The 21,989-nt window shown below is 38.2% G+C and overlaps 1 protein-coding gene across 2 annotated transcripts in view; it reads left to right on the forward strand.

Annotated features, from left to right (window-relative positions):
* The first annotated feature begins 969 nt into the window (after nt 1–969).
* The window catches only part of LOC145679855 (uncharacterized), a 112,965-nt gene continuing 91,945 nt past the window's right edge, over nt 970–21,989 (forward strand). For both annotated transcript variants that reach the window (XM_081750376.1, XM_081750377.1), the window contains exon 1: nt 970–1,203. In XM_081750376.1, coding sequence (XP_081606502.1) covers nt 1,119–1,203 — 85 coding nt within the window. In that variant the 5' untranslated portion in view covers nt 970–1,118. The remainder of the gene's footprint in view (nt 1,204–21,989) is intronic.

Genomic DNA, 21,989 nt, shown 5'->3' on the forward strand with positions numbered 1-21,989 from the left:
AATCATTATATCACCAAGGTGATCTGAAATAATACGCCAGGTATAAGTTAAGCCTTGGGCTATATCGCTTAGAATTGTCTTAAGAGTGAATCTATCATTTATGCATTGAATTCCATTACTGACTACTTACATGTTTCGGCCTCGTCTTGGAAGTCAACTTCTGGTCTAATATTCATACCACACGATAATGAGTTTAATCACGCTCTAATTATAGGCACTATAGATCACTGAATTCATCACTTCTTCCTCTTCCAAGCCTAGAGCAGCAATCAGATTGCAAGCCCACAACAAACCTCTTTGTGTGGCTTATGGAGTTGGAACTCAGGACGTCTCTTTTCCGAAATCGAGGCAGCTTGTTAATCAAGAATTCGTCGGCGATATATTTGGAAAGGAAAAGTCTCGACCAAGACCCCCAAGTTTTATCGCAAGGTCATTGCGCAGATGCAGAAACGTAGCAACAGTTGCTGGATATTGGTGCAGATTACTTTGAGACCTAACGCTGAATACCATGCACTGTATGTCTATATGTTTCTGAGGATCACGAACGAAAAGAACTTTTTTGATTATTATTTAGAATGATCAATAGTAATACTTCTTATAGCACTTGTAATAGTTTCACACTTGTAAATCTAATCTTGTAAACATAAAATATAGGTTTCTTACTTTGTGTGGAGTTACAATGGCGGGGGAAATTAATATCTTATATATTTCTCTTCCATGTACACTCTATCGTTTTAGTCGTAACATCACTATTTTTGGATGACAGCTCGTAAAACTACACATTCTTAGAAATATATTCCGTAAAGTAATAATTCTCCAAGAATATAATTCTAAAAACTTTATGGTATGCTAGAAACTTTGGCTTCGAAAATGAGTAATAACGAAATTCCTCAACTGCTTTTTCTACATCCAAAATTAAAAAAGAGTTCAGTATAGAACAGAAGAAGACGAAATTTTAGTGATATCTGTGACTAATGAAACCAGTAGCTTATAGTATTTTAAACTGAATATGAAGGATAACTCAAATAAATTAATCCTATAACTAAATTAAGAATAAGTTTAAAGAATTTCTGTGACTACTTGAAGTGCAAGTGATAAAGTGTATTCGAAGACAAGTAATGGACAGAGATAAAACCAAACTTAAATTAGCAAGTCTTCCGTATAGCAAAAATTTAGTTAAAGGAACTCAGGGTAAAAAGAATGGTAAGTTATGTTTGTTGACATTTTCTATAAATACCAATTCTGTTTTTCATTTTATATTAGCGATTATTTTTTTGTTTACTTTCATTCTATATAGATCTAGGTAAAATACATTATACAACAATTCAATTTGATACTAAACGAAAGCACGTTAGGAGAGTTACCAGTAGCAAATGTTACGGACATAGTATACATGAAGCTGCATCAGTTCCCGAAGGAGCAGGACGCTAATACTTTTAGGGATTATTCATTGAGTATGTACGAACTTACAAAGGGGGTAACAAAGCGACTTTTATAACTTGATATGTTAATCATATCTAAAGTTTTTGAATTGTTATAAGTGAAAATAAGATACTCAGTATCAGTGTTGCTGCTACATTGATATTTAAATTATATTCACCTGGAAATCCAATATCTGCAATCATTTAAAGTTTGCAAAATGTAATTTAGGGCTTGTATGTTACATACTCAACAACTGCTTGCTCAAAATTCATTGTCATTTCGTATCTTGAAGACTATTTCCATATCTGAAAATGGAGGAGTTTGTTATCAAATATTAGGTTAAAATCACACGAAGCGGAATGTTGCAGCCGCAGCCGCCACGCTTTATTGTTGCTGTCCTGTATTCAACAAGCAAGCTGTGTTTTTCGCGTACAGCTGGATTGAGTATTGGTATTGGATGAATACTATGATGAACATTTGGTGTTGATGTTCTAATGTACAGAATGAAATCAAGTGATTTTCTATTCATTCTCTTTTCCGATTATACTTACAAGGAAAGAACATGAACATGTCATCCGGACATGCGAATCAAACCTAGTCCATTCGATAAACATAACAAAGATATGTTCATGCACAAAAAATAAGGTGCCATGGACAACGGAGTAAATCCCTGGGGCCCATTAATCTTGTTAGTACATAGAAAATCGTAGACTCGCAGTGAAATAGCTATTGCATCAACACTGTTCATTGGAAAGTCATGGTTTATATTCATTCTCTTCGGCATGAAACAAGCTTTCCAGAGGTGCTATGTATTGGGGCCCATAATGTATTTGAACAGGGAAAATTAGGAGAATGTCGGGAAAATTCCCACCAGAAATCCCTCCCATCAACTTTGGACCCCTCTGGAGTGGCCCCGGGAAAAAGAACACAATCCAAATGTGTTTCTAAAAAATACTATAGGGGTTAGGAAATGTGTATACCAAGTTTTGTATTGATAGCCGGAATAGATATGAGGGTAAAGCTTGTATAACAATACACATTTTCCCCTCATATTTATTCCATCTATACAAGACTTATTACTCATTTCCTAACCCCTATAGTGTTTTCAGAGGTACATTTGGATCATTGTGTTTTTACCCAGGGACACTCCAGAGGGGTTCAAAGTTGATGGTAGGGATTTCTGGAGGAAATTTTCCCGTTCAGCAGCGAGGCTATGAGACAGGACCTACTGATTAACGTGGAATCCGAACCGCATGAGCCAGGGACGAACTGGCCCACCCTGCTACCCTGCAAATGCAGGGTGGGCCCCCCAAACAGGTGGGCCCCCTCCACCAATTTTAAAAAGATATGCTCAATTAAACCTACCAGCATCAAAAATATGGCAGGGTAACTCCCGCAAACTTGTGTTGTGCATAAGAAAGACGTCAAGTTAAACTTTCATGAACAGACCTTATTCTTCTTCACGTTTATCGACTTGAAAAGGTTCCGTCTATGAGACAATAAGGCCCTAAGACATTACGGGTTTTGATACAGCAGCTGTTAAAAACGAGCACGTTAACTACTACTTTTTTAAATATAAGAAACACAGTAGATTTCAGGCTGTTATTGGATTTGGATACCACTGCCTACTCCGGTCCTTTTACAAGCCGGCGAATGGCGATGTTTTAAAGAAACAGTTTCGTAGATATTGTTATTGTGGAAGGTGGAGGTGGAGGTGGAGCCGGAAGGCTTATGAACTGCATTGTCCTGAGACCAAGCTTCGAAGAAAGAAATCGGATCAGGCTTCGTTGTTGTTGTTGTTGTTGTTGTTGTTGTTGTTGTTTTCCAGTGCGGTAAAGCGAAAAGAAATTAGTCGCCACTATCAACGATTGTTTTATACAAACCTCAAACAATTACTATGAAGTTGCTGCCCTCGGCTCGTGTTTTATTTGTATATTACATCGAAGAGCAAATCCGCTAGCAGCAATTCAATTATTGAAGCGCCAGTTACGTGTCGTTTGTCGTGGAAGACAGATGTGGTTGTGTCAGTATGGATGGTAGGAGTGATTGTAAGATTACTGTAAAGAAAAAATATAAAAGTGGTGCTAAAAAGCGAGAACACAAACGAAGATGTGATTTACAAAAAGCTGCATCTGACCCAAAACAACGTAGAGTATTTCTGTGAAGCCCCAAGAAACAAATGAGCGTGATGTGACTCATTCGAGTACTGCAGGGCAGTTGCCATTTTTTTTTTTTTTTTTTTTTTTTTTTTTTTTTTGTCTAAGGTGTTTATAAATTATAATGTATACACCACGTCTTTGGATGATTTCAGTCAATTGTAGCTTATCTTTTATGGCTATTTTTACTTGAAATTACACAACTTTAACAGGCGAACACGAAATTAGCTGAACTGTTTGCTGCCGCGTAGTGCTTTCAAACGGGTCAGATCAGGCTTTCATGGGTCAGGGGTCAAGTCAAGCCTGCTTGAGACACGGAACGGGTCAGGTCAGGTCACCTACGCTAGGGTCAGGGCTGCTCTAGTATGGGTTGAACGTCGACCCGACCCGACTCGACCCGAATAGATTTTAGCCGAAATGGCGCATAAGAAAGTTGACCCGAGCCGACCCGTGACTAGAGCAGCCCTGACCCGACCTGTGACCCAAGTAGGTTCGACTCGAGCCCTGACCCGATGAAGCCTGACCTGACCCGTTTGAGAGCACTAGCTGCCGGCACTGGGCTCAGTAAGCGTTGGTGTAACTTCTATAAGTGCTGAACACTTATGCTGTCAGTCAAATCAGTGTGTATATCGTGTAAATGTTAATTTTCCTTTAGTTATTTAAAGTTAATTTAAAGAAAAGTGTAGTAAGATGTAAAAATTATTTGTGATGTACAAAGTAGGTATTCATATGAAAAGAGAAGTTGGGGCCAGCCGAGGAATGGGCGGACTACACTAGACGATAGACGATATCTAATCTTTCTGCGACATGAAGATATGATATTATGACTTACTTATGTCAAGGAAAATCTTGCGTTTCGAAATCTATCGCAAATTTACCTTATTAATAGTAGGATACATTTCTGGCATTCATATTAATATTATATTACATTAGGTTACAGTATGCAATTCAGTAGAAACTTTCAACCAATTTGATATTAGAACTGATTTCTGTCAGTGCTTTAATTATTTAGTGTTTCAAAGTTGACTTGAGATTAGTCTTTACTTATTGCACATGTATATATTTTGGGTTTCTAAAACTTGATATTCATTTGTTTAAATAAATGGTTTAATTCATTACATAAAAAAAGAATAGCACTATATAAATAACTGAAAGCACCAATTCCGGTATTGTGTGTGTTTACAATAAAAAAATGATAATGCCAATTACACACTGTATGAGTTACTATTAAAATGTTCCTACTTCAGATTTTTTGTAATTAATGTTTTGCTTTTGTATGAACATATGGGATACTATTTATGGGTTCGAAGATGAACTTTTACATGTAATACATATGAAGAATGCCAAGTACATTTTTTATACAGTGGGCCATTTCTGTTTAGCAGGGTGGGCCCTATGGTTGCCAGTCCGCCCCTGGCATGCGCATGAGCTCCCGCCGGGAATTGAACCCGGGTCTCTCACCCAATACATATGGAAAGCTTGTTTCATGCTGAAGAGAATGAACTATAAACCATGACTTTCCAATGAACAGTATTGATACAATAGCTATTTCACTGCGAGTCTACGATTTTCTATGTACTAACAGGGTTAATGGGCCCCAGGGACTTACTCCGTTGTCCATGGCACCTAATTTTTTTGTGCATGAAAATATCTTTGTTATGTTTATCAAGTGGACTACGTTTGATGCGGATGTCCGGATGACATGTTCATATCCATTCCTTGTTCGATATGTCTTTTATTCGAAGGCAAGTACCGGTAAAATCAGAACTTAAAGTGAGGGTCCTAAGATCGTTACGGTGAAACCTCGTTTAAGACACCTCTCAATATAGGGATACCTCCATAATACGAACAAACTATTTTGTCCTGGCAAAATTATATGTATTCTTATGGGAGTGAATACGTTTTACGTACACCCTCAGATACGGATACAGGGAATCTACTACTTTTAGCTCCAATGTTTTAATAAACTTTTCATAATTATTATTCTTAGATCATACGCATTGAGCACAGAAACTACTTTCTGCAATTTGAAAATAAATGTTAAATTGATCCAGCAGTTACAACCAAATTCCGATAAGAAACGAATACCCACAGAATTGTACAGCAAACAGCTATTGCAGAAAATTTGTCATGAAATTCTCACACTGTTACGATTCGTGAGTTCTGTCTATATTTGCAGCATTTACTTATACTACTACTACTACAACAACAACAACAACAACAAATAATAATAATAATAATAATAATAATAATAATAATAATAATAATAGTAGTGGTGTTGCATATTCTTATTCGGCAGATTAACCATATGTCTCGGATTTACTATAAAATCTCGATTTTCAGTTATCTGTCCGAGTGTCCCTAGAACGTTTCTCGGGACATCTAAATATTAAACTTCTTAAAAAAGTATGCGAGAAATTTAGTAAACGGATTCCAACAGCGCAGGAGCTAGCAGCAGTAGCCGTGTTCCACTCCTTCAATTTTCCCTACAGCAGGGGTGCCCACAAGGGGGGGCTATGACGCAAAGTGCGTCATTGAAATATTGGGGGGGTAAAAATCTGTATAAATATGTTTGACGGAGTGTAAAAATTAATCGAAAAGAAGATTTTCTTCATGGAAGAACACCTACGGGTAGACAATTGGGGGGTGCGTCATGGACATAAGGGGGGGGACACCACTGTCTACAGAATGAAATTTTGTTGTTTTTTAATAGAGTCTCTGAGTTCTTTTTCGAAGAAAATTTAGCATGTTTGTATTTCGAGTTTTCATCTAGAATAGGTACCTCAATGTTGGATTTTTCAGTATGCTATATGCTGAATTATCTTAACGGCTATGCATAGAATAAAACATTTTCAAATATAAAAACATTATCAATAACGATTAAAAGTCACATACTCTATAACGTTCTTTTAATATGGAAATGACAGTATGCGAGGAAAAATCTCGTTAAGGGAAGATACACACACATATATGAAATACGAAGAAAGGCCTAATTTTGTTTTAAAACAAATTCGAGGTCGCTACTCGTTCTGGTTGTAGAGTTATAGGATTCTAATTATTATGTATGGTGCTCGACAAATCTATTGAGTTGTTGCCATGCTGAGAAGTGTGTAATCTGCAAATCGAGTCATAAAGGAATAAAATCAATGAATCTTTCAATTTTCATTGGTCTTAATACTTAGCAGAATAAACCATGAAGAGTTAAATACATATTTTATACTGTAAAAAGAAATAAAACATTGAACTTGAAATTTCAAGTCACGCCATTTTTATTATTATTAAACGTTGTTTAACCGTATACTGCTATATTTTATTGAAGTATAAAAACTTACAGTACGTACATTTCAATAGCATTTTTTTAAAAAAAAATCCAGATTGAAAAATTTCAACATTACGATAATGAGCAATGAAGGGTTTACTCATAATAAAATGTTTAGCTGTTCGTCGAATGATCTCACACTGCGTGTTTTAATTCTGACAGCCACCTGCCTGCATTGTTAATTTTTTTTCTGCGCGGTGATACGATGCAGAAGAAGAAAATGTGCAGTGTACATTCTACCAATTCCACTGAATGCTGCGTCATAATTTGTTTTCTGCTGTTTGCAATTGATTAGCTTATTTTTACAAAAATCAGTACCTAATGACTAAGAGCAAACAGTAGATGATCCTACCAGAGAAAATGCTCGTGAGATTATGTCACTGTAGAGTGCATCAGTCCGTAGCCAGAATACTACGGCAGGATGGCTGAGACTATTTTGAGGGGGAATGACTTGAGTCCACCTTACATTTACACATATATGTATACCAATAAACAGCTGAAAGTTTCAAGGGGCTCAAGTGATCGAAGAGGGTCTTAGCTCCCAGGCCACATTCTAGCTATAGGCCTGGAGTACACAGACACCTTTTTAAAAATGGAGGGTTTAAAATTCGTGCTTCAATCCTGCATCGTTCTATATGTATTTTGTATGGAACAGCAGTGGTGTACGCAGAGCCTCCTTAAACAATATACTATGAAAAAATATCATATTAAGATATACAAAAAACTCTGAAATGGTCGTGGTGGCTCAGTGATAGAGCGTTCATCTCTAGCGCCTGTTATCCCTGGTAGATCTCAGCCACACCAAGTGAGCTTCGTGTGGACAAATACCGGTAAGTGAGTTTTCTCGTGGTCCTTCCGTTTTCTCCCACTTTCGTCATTCCACCATTATTAAGAATTATGTATAGGAATAGTTTTGGATGTAACAAAAGCCTTTGATTTAGTAAATTAAATACGAGGGGGTGCTGATGAAGATTGAGCCTTATCAAGAAAATATTCAGCTAGGAAGCTGAAATCAGCAGGGTATATAGGGCAGGATCTGTATAGTCTATGTTTCGAATGCTCTATGATGTTAACATCCTTTTCTTTTTCATTTCAGAAGTGAACATGGCTGCACCTCAAGCAAGCTTCAGTCCAGAGAACCGTCATGGAGTTCCTCTTCCTCCTGGGAAAGGTGCGACGCAGATCTACGATGAAATTAAACAAACTTTGGGGAACCAAGGGGCCGTCTTATATTATACAACTGTCAAACGCTGGGTGGCAAACTTCAGAACTGGCCATTTTGATGGTGAAAGTGCGAAACCCATTGGCTGGCTTGTTTCTGTATCTGTTCCCGAAAATGTGGAAGCCATCCAGGACATGATAATGCAAGATCGTCGAATATCAGCCCAAAGAATTGCTACATGTTTGGTTATATCACGTGAAAGAGTTGGTATCATTATTCATAATAAAATGCATATGAGGAAGATTGCAGCAAAGTAGATACCCAAACTTCTGACGAAGGAACAAAAACAGGAAAGAGTGAGACTTCGGAGACACTTTTGGAACATTTTGCAAGAAGTGAGGTTGCTTTTTTGGATAAGCTCGTAACTGATGATGAGACATGGATCTATTGTTACGATCCCGAGTCTAAAGAACAGTCTAAGGAATGGAATCTTAGTTCTTCCCGGCGAAAGAAGTGCCGTGTGCAGAAGTCTGCACAGAAACAAATGGCAACAATCTTTTGGGAGAAGGACGGAGTTCTGCTGGTGGACCATCTTATAGTAGGTGCAATCATTAATGCAACATATTACTGTGGTCTCTTGAGGACAAACGTCCTGGTAAGCTCTCCAAAGGTGTTCTGCTTCTGCACGACAATGTTTCCTCTCCAAAGATGTTCTGCTTTTGCACGACAATGTTTCCTCTCCAAAGATGTTCTGCTTTTGCACGACAATGTTTCCTCACACACGGCATCTGAAACACAGGACACATTGGCCACCCTAGGCTTTCAAGTGTTGCCTCATCGCCCTTATTCGCCTGACCTAGCTCCATCCAATTATCATCTGTTCCCGAATCTCAAAAAAACATCTCAAAGGTCACCGTTTTCAGAGTGTTCAAGCGGCAACTGTGCTACAGATGAGTGGTTATAGCAGCAGACAAAAGACTTCTATTTACGAGGACTTAAAAGGTTGCAGGATAGATGTCGCAAATGCATTGACCTACTAGGGGAATATGTGAAGTAATGTGGGAGTTTCAGATTCCTAGCTCAATTTTTCTTGGTAAGGCTCAATCTTTATCAGCACCCCATCGTATATTGCTAGAAAAACTTAGCTGTTATGGTATTAGAGGCCTAGCAAATAAATGCTTCGAATCATATCTTAAAGATCGGAGGCAAGTAACTGAAATCACAGGAATAATTAATAATAAAATTTAAAAATGTGTAGCAAGTGAAGAAATTATTTATCGTGGAGTACCACAAGGATCAATTCTAGAACCACTTCTCATTTTTCTTTATATAAGTGATCTTTCTGAAAATATTATCAGTTCATGTGTGACTTTATATGTTGATGATACAAATATAATAGTTACGGCAGTGGGAAAGATGGAAGCGAATTAGCTTCAAATTGCGAAACGTCAATGAACCAATTTTCAAGTTGAATGAATGAAAATGATTTAATTATTAATGCAAATAAAACATGTGCCTTAAATTTTCATAATGTTTAAAGTATTCAAGCCAATACAATAAGAATAAATATGTACTGTACAAACCTTTCTCAAAGATAAAATATCTAATAATTTCAACTGGGAACCACATATAGAACATGTAAGAACTTCTTACATTGGCTTACATTGGCCGTGAAGCGTTTTATAAACATTGGGGGGCACACGTTCCCGGTGGGATTGACGCCCGTGCACTTCTGCATTATAACGTGGCATCCTGCTCATTGTATTTTGTATTTTTAACAAACATAGATAAACAAGTATGGCAGCGGAACTGTTATCATAGTAACCGTTTATTGTCTTTAACAACGAATCAACAAACATTGGTGTCTGTCGACTGAAAATATAACATCTACAAAATAAGATTATTCATGACATTATATTATTTTCTTCTTGTTTTTCTATCGTATAGCGAGTGCATGCGTTAAAACACTTTTGCCCCACATATTAAATGAAATAAACAACGTAAATACAGGTTTCCTAAAGTGAGAATAGATGAAAGTTTTTTTTCAATTACTTCAGGTTATCTATATCTTCGTTTAACGAACTGTATAATAGTATAAAATGTGCATTTCATCAGAGTTACACCAAAACGAGAAAATTTTCAAGTGTGCCTTCACACTAGATCTTGTGAGCCGCTCACGTGTGAAGGGCTCTCATAACACAGCGTGTTATTTTCTTCTCCGACAGCAGCAGGCCCGTATTCACGGGGGGCAAGGGTGGGCGGGTCTCCCCTAAATTTCCACTGCCCTCCTCTAAAATGCTCACGGTAGGCTTGCAAAGGAACTATAATATGGTGATGAACAAAAATAAGGTTGGGTCTGGCCCCCCCTAACTTCTACCGGGACCCCTGCATTTCTGGGGCCATTTCTGGTGCCGCTCGAGCCGGCTACTGGCGGGGTGATTTTCATAGCAGTTCACTGTCAGAGCCGCGGCTGACTTGCACCGAAGCGCGTGTGTGAAGGCGTACATTTAAGACAATGTAAAGCCAGCAGCTGCCCGCAGCTCACGTGAGCGGCTCACATGATCTAGTGTGAAGGCATTCTTATAATTGCAATTTGAATTTGAGTGAAAACTACTTTAGTGGAAATCGTAAATAATAAAACTACCATTAATGAGGACCAAACACGATTTGAACCGTAGGCTATAACGCATGTCTGGTAAGAATTTCAGCGGAATAGTAGATGCATGCGGGGCTGAGCAGCGTCCGAGGTTTAGTGTCAGAATAATGTCGTGAGAAGTCGTTTTGTGCAGCAGTCGATGAATGAAGAGTGAACAAGCACACAGAAAAAGTGTGGGGAAGCGTCCTATACTTCACCGACCTCAAAGAGCGAAATATAAACAGACGATTGCATTTCAACGAGACCGCACTTACATATTCAGTCTACTGTAATAATCTTAAAAACAAAGGCCAGCAGGTTGAATACCAATAGTGATTATTATAAAATTATTTTAGTGATAATTCGAGATAGACAAACAATGGTTTAATTTATTAGAAATGTTAACTTCTCATGTATTATAACCATTCGTATATTCACATCCATATCATTACATTACAAAATTTTCTATCACTACTTCCTTTATCGGAATTTATCATGTTAATAGCTGAAACGTCTTAACATAAACACTACACAACTATATATCGTTTCAATATCATAAGCAGTAAACAGATATCTACAAGGAGATGAATTCTCGTACCGCAAAATTAGCATTCTGCCACGACAGTGATGCATATTTGGAAGCAATGGATAAAGAACTGTACGCAGCAGCAATCGGGCAGTGAATTGAGCAATATGACAACACTACGATATGACTGACAACAGGCCACATGGTCGTGACATACCATACATCGTCATTCACAGTGATAGATTGACACTAGAGCTCAGTAACGGAGTTGACTTGTACAGCGGGGGACACTTCTAAATGGTACACCTTAGCCGTAAATCTCCATATGGCTGTACCATTTAGAAGTGTCCCCCGCTGTACGTGGTAACGGGAGTCGGCTTGGTGATTTGGCAGCATCTCCAGAACACTAGACTGACAGTACATATGTCTTTGTGTCGGCTCTCATTGATCCAGAATCACCAACTTAGACTACACTGGTGTATTAAATGTCAGCGAGTAAAGTTTTCGGACAAGTTCCGCTATGATTTCTTATACAGTGCTGACACATACATGTAACACTATCGTGATGAGCACAATCTGCCAGAAGAAAATGTCGAGCATCAAGCATCAGGGGGAGATGTTATGCCATGGGGTAAATTGGGTTACTACATATTGAATCCCACAATAATAGCTATATATCATGGAACTTCCAGCAGCTGATGGCATGCTCTTCAGAGAATTCTGGACGATGTATTTCAACAACACAATGTATCCTGGAATCGTACAAATCTTCTTTGAGTACGACGGGTACCGCTCGCTCCCTGGCCCGCACGGCTACCTGACATGTCACCCATCGAATATATGTGGATATGGTTGGTAATCACCTTGTTAGTCACGGTCCTCCAGCAATCTGCGCCGATCTCTTTTGAATTCTCACACAAGTAAGATTTTTCAGGAACACATCCGACGCCTATCTCATTGGGTGCCATAACGTATGAACAAGGCGATAAGGTCAAACTTCTGGGACGCTGAAGCCATATCAAGAAGTCATTTCTCACCATCTCTTAACGTTCTAGGTTACACTTCCGATTACACTAGAGGAATAAAAAAATAGAAATGAAATAAAATATTTGCTTTACGTCCCACGGAGACTGTGATGATGAGAAATTAATTAAGTGGTGGAATAAAGAAAATGGGAGAAAACGGGAGAACCCTAAGAAAACCCACGAACAGGGTGTTTACCCACTACAAAGCTCGCTTGGCGCTAGCTGAGATCGAACCAAGGACCCCATGAACCAAAGATGAACCACTAAGCCACCGCGGCCCCGATGGAACGTATTGTTGGGAAACTGAATTGATTCCAGAAAACCGTTTCTCGATATCTTCCACCGATACTTGTCAACAGATAGACAGGCGGATAAAGCTGTTCTATTACACTTCTGGTACTTAAGCTTAGAATAGTCTAACCCTTACATTCGGTAGGAATGCATTCGTCGTCGTTTTAAAGAAGGAAAAGAAGCGATATTCATAAACATGCGAATTGTAGCTTGTAGGTAGATACGTGAGGCATCTGGAATAAGAACGAGAGTTGTAACCTAAAGGGCGTGAGGGTGAAGATTGAAGTAAATAAAGTCAACTATTTAGAAAAGCAAAATCGAGAGTACAGGTTGGTGGAAAATAAGGGGAAATCATTGGGGTGTCTAGGATTTCGGATTTGTGCACCGTACCTCTGCTCCTGGACGTTGATGGGCCATCTCCATGTCTCGGCTTCTGCTTCAGACTGGTGTCAAAATTGGATGATGGATCTCGGATATTGTCCCGCTTGCCGAAGAATGCGCTCAGGAACGTCGTATTAGTTTCTAACTCTATAGATGACGTTAGTTTGTTATCTAAGACTCGTAAGATAAAATCACGTCCAACAGTACGGTCTCCGGCGCGATGATTATCCTCTTCACGTGAAATTCTCTCGTTTTTGCTCTCACTCACACACTCTCCATTTTCCGGGTTCAGGAACGTTATAGACCATCCAAAGAAAGAAGATGGCCGTCGAAAATGCTTAAGATATCCAAGGCATGCACGTGTAACAATTGAGGAAGATGAAACATATAAAGAACTCTAGACTTATGTAATTATAACGGAACAAATCAGTTACATAAGATTACTTAAGTTACATAAAATTGTAGAGAATAAAGAATGAGGAATTGTTTGCTGAATTCTGTTGTATCACCAGAATTTTGTAGTGTTTACTGTTTGTCTCATTTTTCTATCTATAACTGTTTTTCGTTATACACAAAAATATAGAAACGAAGAAATAAAACTGTCACTAAATCTTAAATCGTCTTAAATCGTGTACTAATAAGGAAAATACGGGGAGGAATTCAGACCCGTAGCCAGCCCGAAAATGTAGAGGGGGCGGTGAAAGTTAGGGGGGCCCGATCCAAAAATATTATAGTCAATCACCATATTATAGTTCATTTGCAAGCCTACTGTGAAAATTTTAGAGGGAGCCAGTAAAAATTTAGGGGGGCGGCCCCCTAGACCCCATGGATACGGGATAGTTTGGAAGATTAAGAACGGGCTTTGTTTATGGATGACTCTCATATATAGTAGGAAAATAACAGCACACTACAAAATGTGTTTACATGTATTTGACACAATATGATACTCATTTTCTTGGTGCCGCGGTGGCTCAGTGGTAGAGCGTTCACCTCTGGTGCATGGGGTCCCGGGTTCAAACCCTGCTCCCGCCAAGTTAACTTTGTGGTGGACAAACATCGTGTGCGTGGGTTTCCTCGGGGTTCTCCCGTTTCCTCCTACTATCTTCATTCCACCATTTCATTCATTTCTCATAATCACCGTCTCCTTTAGCCTAACCGGCATAACCGTGGGACGTAAAACTCAAAAATTTCATTTCATTTTCTTGGGATTATCAGTGAAGCATTTATGTTTTTTTTTTTTTTTTTTTTTTTAACGAAGCTTTGTGTCTGTTTTAACCTTTACAACTCTAATGGAATATACAGGCTACCATTCAAGAGACGTTCAATTAGCATTATCTCTAGTAATAAAACTTGTGTTGTCAAGGTACCGTCGCTCATGAAGATCAAAGCAATTAATCTAAAAAACTACGACAACGATTTGAGTGCCAATATGCATATCTTCCGTCAACGCTAGGTTTGCTCTCTTGCGCATGGTTTGCTGCGAATACAACTAAATCGTGAATTTCAAAGCATCCAATTGATAATGACAGGGTGTGGAGGATATAAAACTCATACCCTTATTCATTGTCATGCATTGTTTCGTTGTTCTCAGGAATGAGTTGATTTTGGGTTTAATGCTCCTTTCAGCAGCGAGGCTATCTGAGACAGGGCCTACTGATTAACGTGGAATCCGAACCACATGAGCTCCCACCGGGAATCGAATCCGGTTCTACTATGCCAAAGTCGCGTACGCGAACTGCTTAGGTACGAAGGAGCTCATTCTCAGGAATGAAAAATATATTGTAAAACTTTGTCCCATATACGTTAAAGGTAGAGCGTTAATAAAAAGAGCGTCCGGAATCGACTTCCACTACCGGCTTTTATTATAAATTTCCACTATAAAAAGTATTATTACAAAATACTGAACAAATAATCTCTCTAAGTATGCAAGGTTAGTTATAGGTAGTCTTTGACCGTAAGGTCGCAAACAGGATCTCTACAGAGCCCCGAAGCAGGCTAAGTGGCTGAGGTTAGGATTCCCAGACAGAGCCCCGAAGCAGGCTAAACTAGGAGATAGGATAGGCGTAGTCTCGAAGCAGAGTAGAGGCCCTGGGGCTAAGTTACTCCTAATGTTCCGTGGCAAACAGTAGGAGGGTCACCAGAAAACTGGTACCGAATTGCCGATGTTCAGCCAATTTATAGAGGTCCTTGGGTGGCGGTGGCGCTGCTGCTCAGTTGACATCGTCTGCTCTGTGGGAGGGGCCAGAAGCCCGTCGTCTGCAGGTGATAGTAGATCTCTCTGGTGTGTGGAATCCTCTTGCTAAACCACGTGGTGGTGTTTGTAAACACTGACGTGTGGATTTGTTTATACACAACATCACGTGGGACATTACAATATTCAATACGGAACAAATGAATTGTAGCTTTTTCAACTTCGCACAACTGAAGTTAAAGAGTGGAGTTATTTTTAGCTGAATTTTTATACAACTTCAAGAAAAATAAATAAAAGTACGGGCCAGTGTACTAAACTTTCTTCCTCCTATTCCTTATATTAAATTCTGATATGTTCTATCTTATATATATTAACGAAATATCTTCTTGTGAAATAAGAACCTAAATTATAAGACATTTTTGGGAAACATCGTGCAAAACAAATTCGATCTCTCAAACTTAAACTACCCCTTTTCGATGTTACCTGGACGATGTTTTAAGGACGACTTATGTCACCTGTTAGGGCTACTAAGGAAATATTTGTTTATTTAATATTAACAAAATCGCATGATTCAATTGGAGAAAACTATATTTAAAAAAAAACACACACACACACACCCTGAAGAGTAAATCACCCATTGGAGATAATTTTATAGGGGTAATTTATTCACCATTTTAGAGTTATTAATTGCATATTTATTTGTCATAAACAAAATCGCGTTTTTTTTTTGCTTTTTTTTTTTAAAGGAAATCGTCCGGAAAGGAACTCACATTCACGAATAAAATACCTGTCGTGGCCTTTGTTCTAGGACAAATTAGTTATGTCGTATTGTCACGACGTTAATCAAATATTTATTTATGAAATGTGAACAAAATTAGCTGACTCATTCTTAAGAAAATATTCCGAGCAAAACCACTACTCTTCGTAGATTTGTTCAGAACAAATAAGTTACATATTGCCAGACTATTAATGAAATATATATATTTATGAAAGATAAACAAAATCATCCGAGTCAGTTTTCAGCAACTCATCCGAAAAGTACTAACCGCAATCTACTACTCGTAGATTTATACCCCTTCCTCTCCCCCCCCCCCCCAAATGACTTAGAGCACAGCATGAAGTTGTTAATGCAATATTGGTATGTTAAATAGAAAGAAAATTGTTAGAGCTGTTTTCGAGAAAATCGCATTTTTTATTTCCACTCTTCCGCAAAATTCCCTTATTTTTGGAATAGCAAGAAATTCGAGAAACTGTCCTAGAAGAGGACCTTAAGTTTAAAATTTGGTGCGGATTCTTTAGATGATATGATTTTTAGGTGAGTGAATATATTAAATTGGGATGGACGAACAGATATTCAAAATAAGTTTTTCGGTATATAGAGACCATGGAACATGTAAATCCATTAAAATCTCAAATTCTTTTTTTTTTTTTTTTTTTTTTTTTTTTGTTTCAAAATCATCATCACTTCCATCTCTTCTGCTTCAGACTAAGTTTTGTCAGTCAAACACGACTGAGTTTGTAGTGAATAATTGGTGGTTACAGCTCTTGCAACGCATAAACATACTTGTAACACAATTCACATTTTATTTCGTCACTATAACTTATGTAAAACAGAATCCGTGAATTGATAAGGTTTTAAATCATCGTTAATAATAGTAATAAGTCAATAATGGAATTATAACAGCATTTACCTAAACAGTAAATTTTGATGAAGGAAATTAACTGACATGACAGAAGTCGAACTAGAGTATGCTGTTTGGAAGTTTGGTACGATACCATCACACTATAAGTCCTGCGTGTAAATGTGACGAAGTGCTAGTTACGGATGTAATACGTTTGCTAAGCATATTTACTTTAAAATATCTCAAAATCTAACTAATATTCCTGGGTGTCTTGATACAATTTAAATAACTACGAAACAACTTCTGTCATCTTATCTTCTTTCTAGGCTGCGAAACCAATGTTTAAAAACCTCAGTTCTATCTTGAGAATCGACTTTTCATTTATAAAATTCTATTTGATCTGTTTGTGTTGAAGCAGGAAATGAAAATTAACTCAACTAGTGTTCGTTTCTTCATACAGGACTTAGTATCTGGACTAGTATTACATGAAAGGTTTAAAGGTTTTAACCTAGCTAAGTGTTTGTGTGCAATATCATTAAGTGGTTGGCGTAGGCAAGTGATTACTGTATCAGTTTTCTACCAAGGTGCCCGGATTCGATTCCCAACAGGTCTGAAATTTTTAACGTGCTCCAATTTCAATTTCAATCCATACTCAGTGCGATATGCAAGCTCTTCTCCTGTGAAGAAGAAAAGATATGTTCGAAAGCAGGAAGTTGGAGTAAACTTCTTGGTGTTTCCCCGTCGCCCGAGCGTTGAATTTCGTAAGCTTTCCCCGAAAAAAAAAAAAAAAAAAAAAAAGAATGTTGCCGTGATTTCCCCCCGAAAAGAACCGTTCCGAACGAACTGAAAAGAATCAATCACAGAAGAACGAAATTAATACACTTTCTAATGCACAATGTAATTAGCACTGAATTTAAATCTTATACTAGAGTATATAAAAACAGAAATCCAGGATTGAACTCAAACTACAGCAGTAACACATAAAGAAATGAATTGTGAATATAGATTACTCCTTAACTATATAAATCACTGTAAATGCACAAACTATTTAGTAAATTACTGCGAATAATGTAATACAAAAATGTTAATACTAAACTCAACTTTTCCCTCACACTTTATCCAAACTTGGGACTGGCTATGGCTTTTTATAGATATAGACATGTTTAAAAAGCCGAGAATAAAGCACGTTATTTGATGTACCAGTTCGTACTTAGTCTAATTCGATTTCTGTACAGAGGACTAACAAACTCTTTTGTCACTATATACACAAGTTTATTTGCCAATTGATCGTTTACCAGAAATATTACACAGGTCTGCAAAAATAAAACAATGCTAAGCTGTTTCGGTTTAGTTAACTAATTCGTATGTGTTGGGGTGCGCTGAATCCAGGAATGACAACCGTTTTGTGCTGGGACATCTGGGTTTCAAACAAAAGGGTGGTCATTGTTGAACAAAAATATAAACACAAATATGCGATTTACAGAAATACCATTAACAGCATAACACAAATTAATGTACAGAAGCATGCACACACTTGAAGACAAAAAAGTAATACCATCCTCAATCAGATTACTTGTGAAATCGTCTTTTTTAAAGGTCAAACTTCGTTTGGAGCTTATCCTTTTGTAGGTGGCTACCGGAAGATCCCTAAGAAACATCCAGCAGTAGTCAGCCATCATCGTAAAACTCCAGTTCCCCTGATACCGTCGTTCCTGAGATCTTGATGGAAACGATCCCCTTGCTCTACACTCATTGCTCCCACATTGTCAGGAAAGTAGTCAAGGTGGGAGTTGAGAAAATGAATTTTTAAGCCCATGGAGCAACCAAGCTTTCGGAACGCGTGCAACATTTTCCCCATCATTTCCTTGTACTGTGGGTCCTTTCGGTTTCCCCAAAACTTTTTGATGACCACAGTAAAAGCAACCCAAGCCTCTTTTTGAGCTGGAATCATTGAACTGATGAAGTCTTTGTCGGATATGAGTTTTCTCATATCAGGGCCAACAAAACTCCGCGTACTCACGTACTCGTAGTATTTGAACAAAAAACAGTGCAGCCCGAACTACTTTCCAACGTTTTACAAATCTAAGATGTAATCTTACTAAATTCGTTTTATAAACAGATTTATTGTTTTTTGGTTTTTCTTTGTAATCTCGTACTCTCATTCATAACATTACGATATGTGTCAGTGATCCCCATCCGAACCAATATACATGTATTTTCATGTTTCGGGGAGCACAAATACATTTAATCTTCCATGTTCATTTTTATTTTCGTGTGATACATTTGCAATTTAGCGATTTCCAGCTACCTGTTGGACCACGTTATATTTCGATAGTGCAAAAACTTGACGTCCCAGGAAGAAACGGGGATCATTTTTGACTTCGGTGATCCCAGAAACATAAAAATCAGCTAAACTTATGCAAACAGCTTTTTGTTGCAGACCTGTGTTATTTGTCATTATTCAACCTTCTGTATGTACTATAATGCACGAATACACTTATTCAAGTCTTCTGTTTCTTCGTAATTTCACAGTAAAAGTAAAAAATTTTCGTTTTATATATACTTTTAAAGATAGTGAACTAAGGGGAAAATATTGAGGATCTTACATCTAATTAGAACTTTTAATTTTCAGTTCCAACCTTTCACACCATTATTGGTTCTCTAACGTTAGCCATGAACGTTCCACAAGTCGACTGGCGTGTTCGGATTCTCAATCACTGCTATACAAAGTAGTCAAGAAATTCAGTTAATTTTCCACATGCGAGAGATATAGATACGAGTTGCAACCAACGATTCGAAATCTTTTCTAGCTGCAAAAGGGATAAGTTTGAATACATCGTGCATGAGAGCCTGATAGTTGCCGATTATTTATAATCTTTGCTTAAATCAATTTCTTGGCTCTTCCCCCTTAAGGCTTGGCAGTTATGTAATGAAAGTTACAACCGGATAACCGCGACTCAGGAAATACTGCCCTCAACACATTTCTAACTGCTTTCTCAAAGTCGATCTTCAAGAACGTTGGATTCTGTGCTAGGTATATATAACAAAGGTAGAGACCTATATATATATATATATATATATATATATATATATATATATATATATATATATATATATATATATGTATGTTTGTGTGTGTGTGTGTGTGTGTGTGTAATGGCGGATCCAGGATATGATCAAGGGAGGGGCTAAACCATAGTTTGCCACTTTATCCAATGTAAAGCACGATTGAAGCCCATTTTATCCAGTGTATACCTGAGCGTCAAGGGGGGCGGTTAAAGCCCCTATAGTCCCCATTGGATCCGCGCATATATATATATATATATATATATATATATATATATATATATATATATATATATATATATATATATATATATATATATATAGAGAGAGAGAGAGAGAGAGAGACAGGAAAGTGCCCTAAACCGGACCCCTCCCCCTAAAGTGGACCCCCGGTCTCCTGCCTATACGTTCTCCTGAACTCTAACAGGACAAAGTCTAAATAGTAGCTTAGACTTCTACCACTCTCTAAAAGAGCGCACACGTCGCCCGCTTCACTTGTTGCTTATCAGTCCGTCATTACGTGTTTTGACAGTAGAAAAAGTTTTTACGTTGTGCTACACGTTTTATAATTTCTCCTGGATATTAGTAGGTAAGCCTTTCGACCTATATATATTCTTAAATGGTAAGGTTTTGGGCTAATGTTTATCACTATATCGCTTCGTTTAGGTGTTTGGCTAAAAATCTATTGAATTAACAAACTGTAGGCTATAGTCTCGCAAACTGGACCCCCTTCAGTTGCCTAAAGTGGACCCCTAATTTTTCATGTTTAAAGTCTGGCTGAAGTTGTACACTCTTAGAACTATTCTCTTTGAATTACGTTGCAGATTCAAAAAAGATAATGGGGAAGGTTGAACAAAGCAAGTAGAGCTCGTCTAAAATGACTAAAGCCATTGACGCTGTTAGGAAAAACAAGATGGGTTGGAAGGCCAGTAAACAGTTTAATGTTCCGAAAACAACACTTATGCGGTTGTCTAACATGAAGTACGGGACTCCTGAGGAAGCATCAGTTACAAAAAAAAAAAAAAAAAAAAAGCATCAGATCCTCTGTCATCAGCTGCAGTTGAGGATTCTCATGGTTCCACATCTACTAAGGCAAGTCCGTTTGACATCACTCCGATTTCGAGGATCAAAAAAAGAACTTCGGATAGGGAACGAAAGGCCTGTAGTTCTACGGTAATCACATCTACGCCTTATAAAGCCCAACTGATGGAAGCTAAAAGAGCTAAAGAAGCAAAGGAAGCTGAACAGCAAGAAAGGAATCGTGAAGAACGCAAAAGCAATCGCGGCCGGGGAAATCGTTCAGCAGTAGTGTCTATAGAAGGGAAACAATTTCTGAGAAAGCGCCTTAATTTTGAGAAAAATGCGAAAGAATCAAGCACAGAGGATGAAAACAGCGTGTCCTCAGGAATATCTGAATTGGAGTTTTCCCCTAAGTTTCCCCCATCCAAAGATGATGACGCCTGGTGTATGTTTTGTGGCAGGAAATTTTCCGACGATTCTAGAGGAGAACTTTGGGTGATGTGCGTTCTGTTTGCTGTGGGCCCATATGGATTGTGCTGGGGCTGGAAACGACGTGTACATCTGCGATTTTTGTCGCTAAAAGATTTAATTCATTTTCATATTTACTGTGTCTTCATATACATAGTAGGGATGGCCGGATCCGGATCTGGCCGGATCCGAAGATCCGGATCTCGGATCTGGATCCGGATCTCGGATTTCGGATCTGGATCCGGATCTCGGATCTGGATCCGGATCTCGGATCTGGGTCCGGATCTCGGATTTCGGATCTGGATCCGGATCTCGGATTTCGGATCTGGATCCGGATCTCGGATTTCGGATCTGGATCCGGATCTCGGATTTCGGATCTGGATCCGGATCTCGGATTTCGGATCTGGATCCGGATCTCGAATCTCGGATCTGGATTCGGACCTCGAATCTCGGATCTGGATTCGGATCTCGGACCTGGGTTCGAAATTCGGATCTGGATCCGAAATCCGGATCTCGGATCTTGATTCTTATCCAAACCCACATCCCATCCAAATTATGATAACCTTGAATATCTAAAATTCGCCGAAAGTAATTTCACGAAGTCCTGACGGTGAAGAAGAGAACAGAAAATTAAGACGAATCTATTTGTTTCCTTCATTCTACTCTAAAGATCAAATGTTTGGCTTACTTAATTGACTACTTTTT

The sequence above is a fragment of the Thermobia domestica genome, chromosome 2 (genome assembly GCF_964235325.1).
Source record: "Thermobia domestica chromosome 2, izTheDome1.hap1.1, whole genome shotgun sequence".
Taxonomy (NCBI): Eukaryota; Metazoa; Arthropoda; class Insecta; order Zygentoma; family Lepismatidae; genus Thermobia; species Thermobia domestica.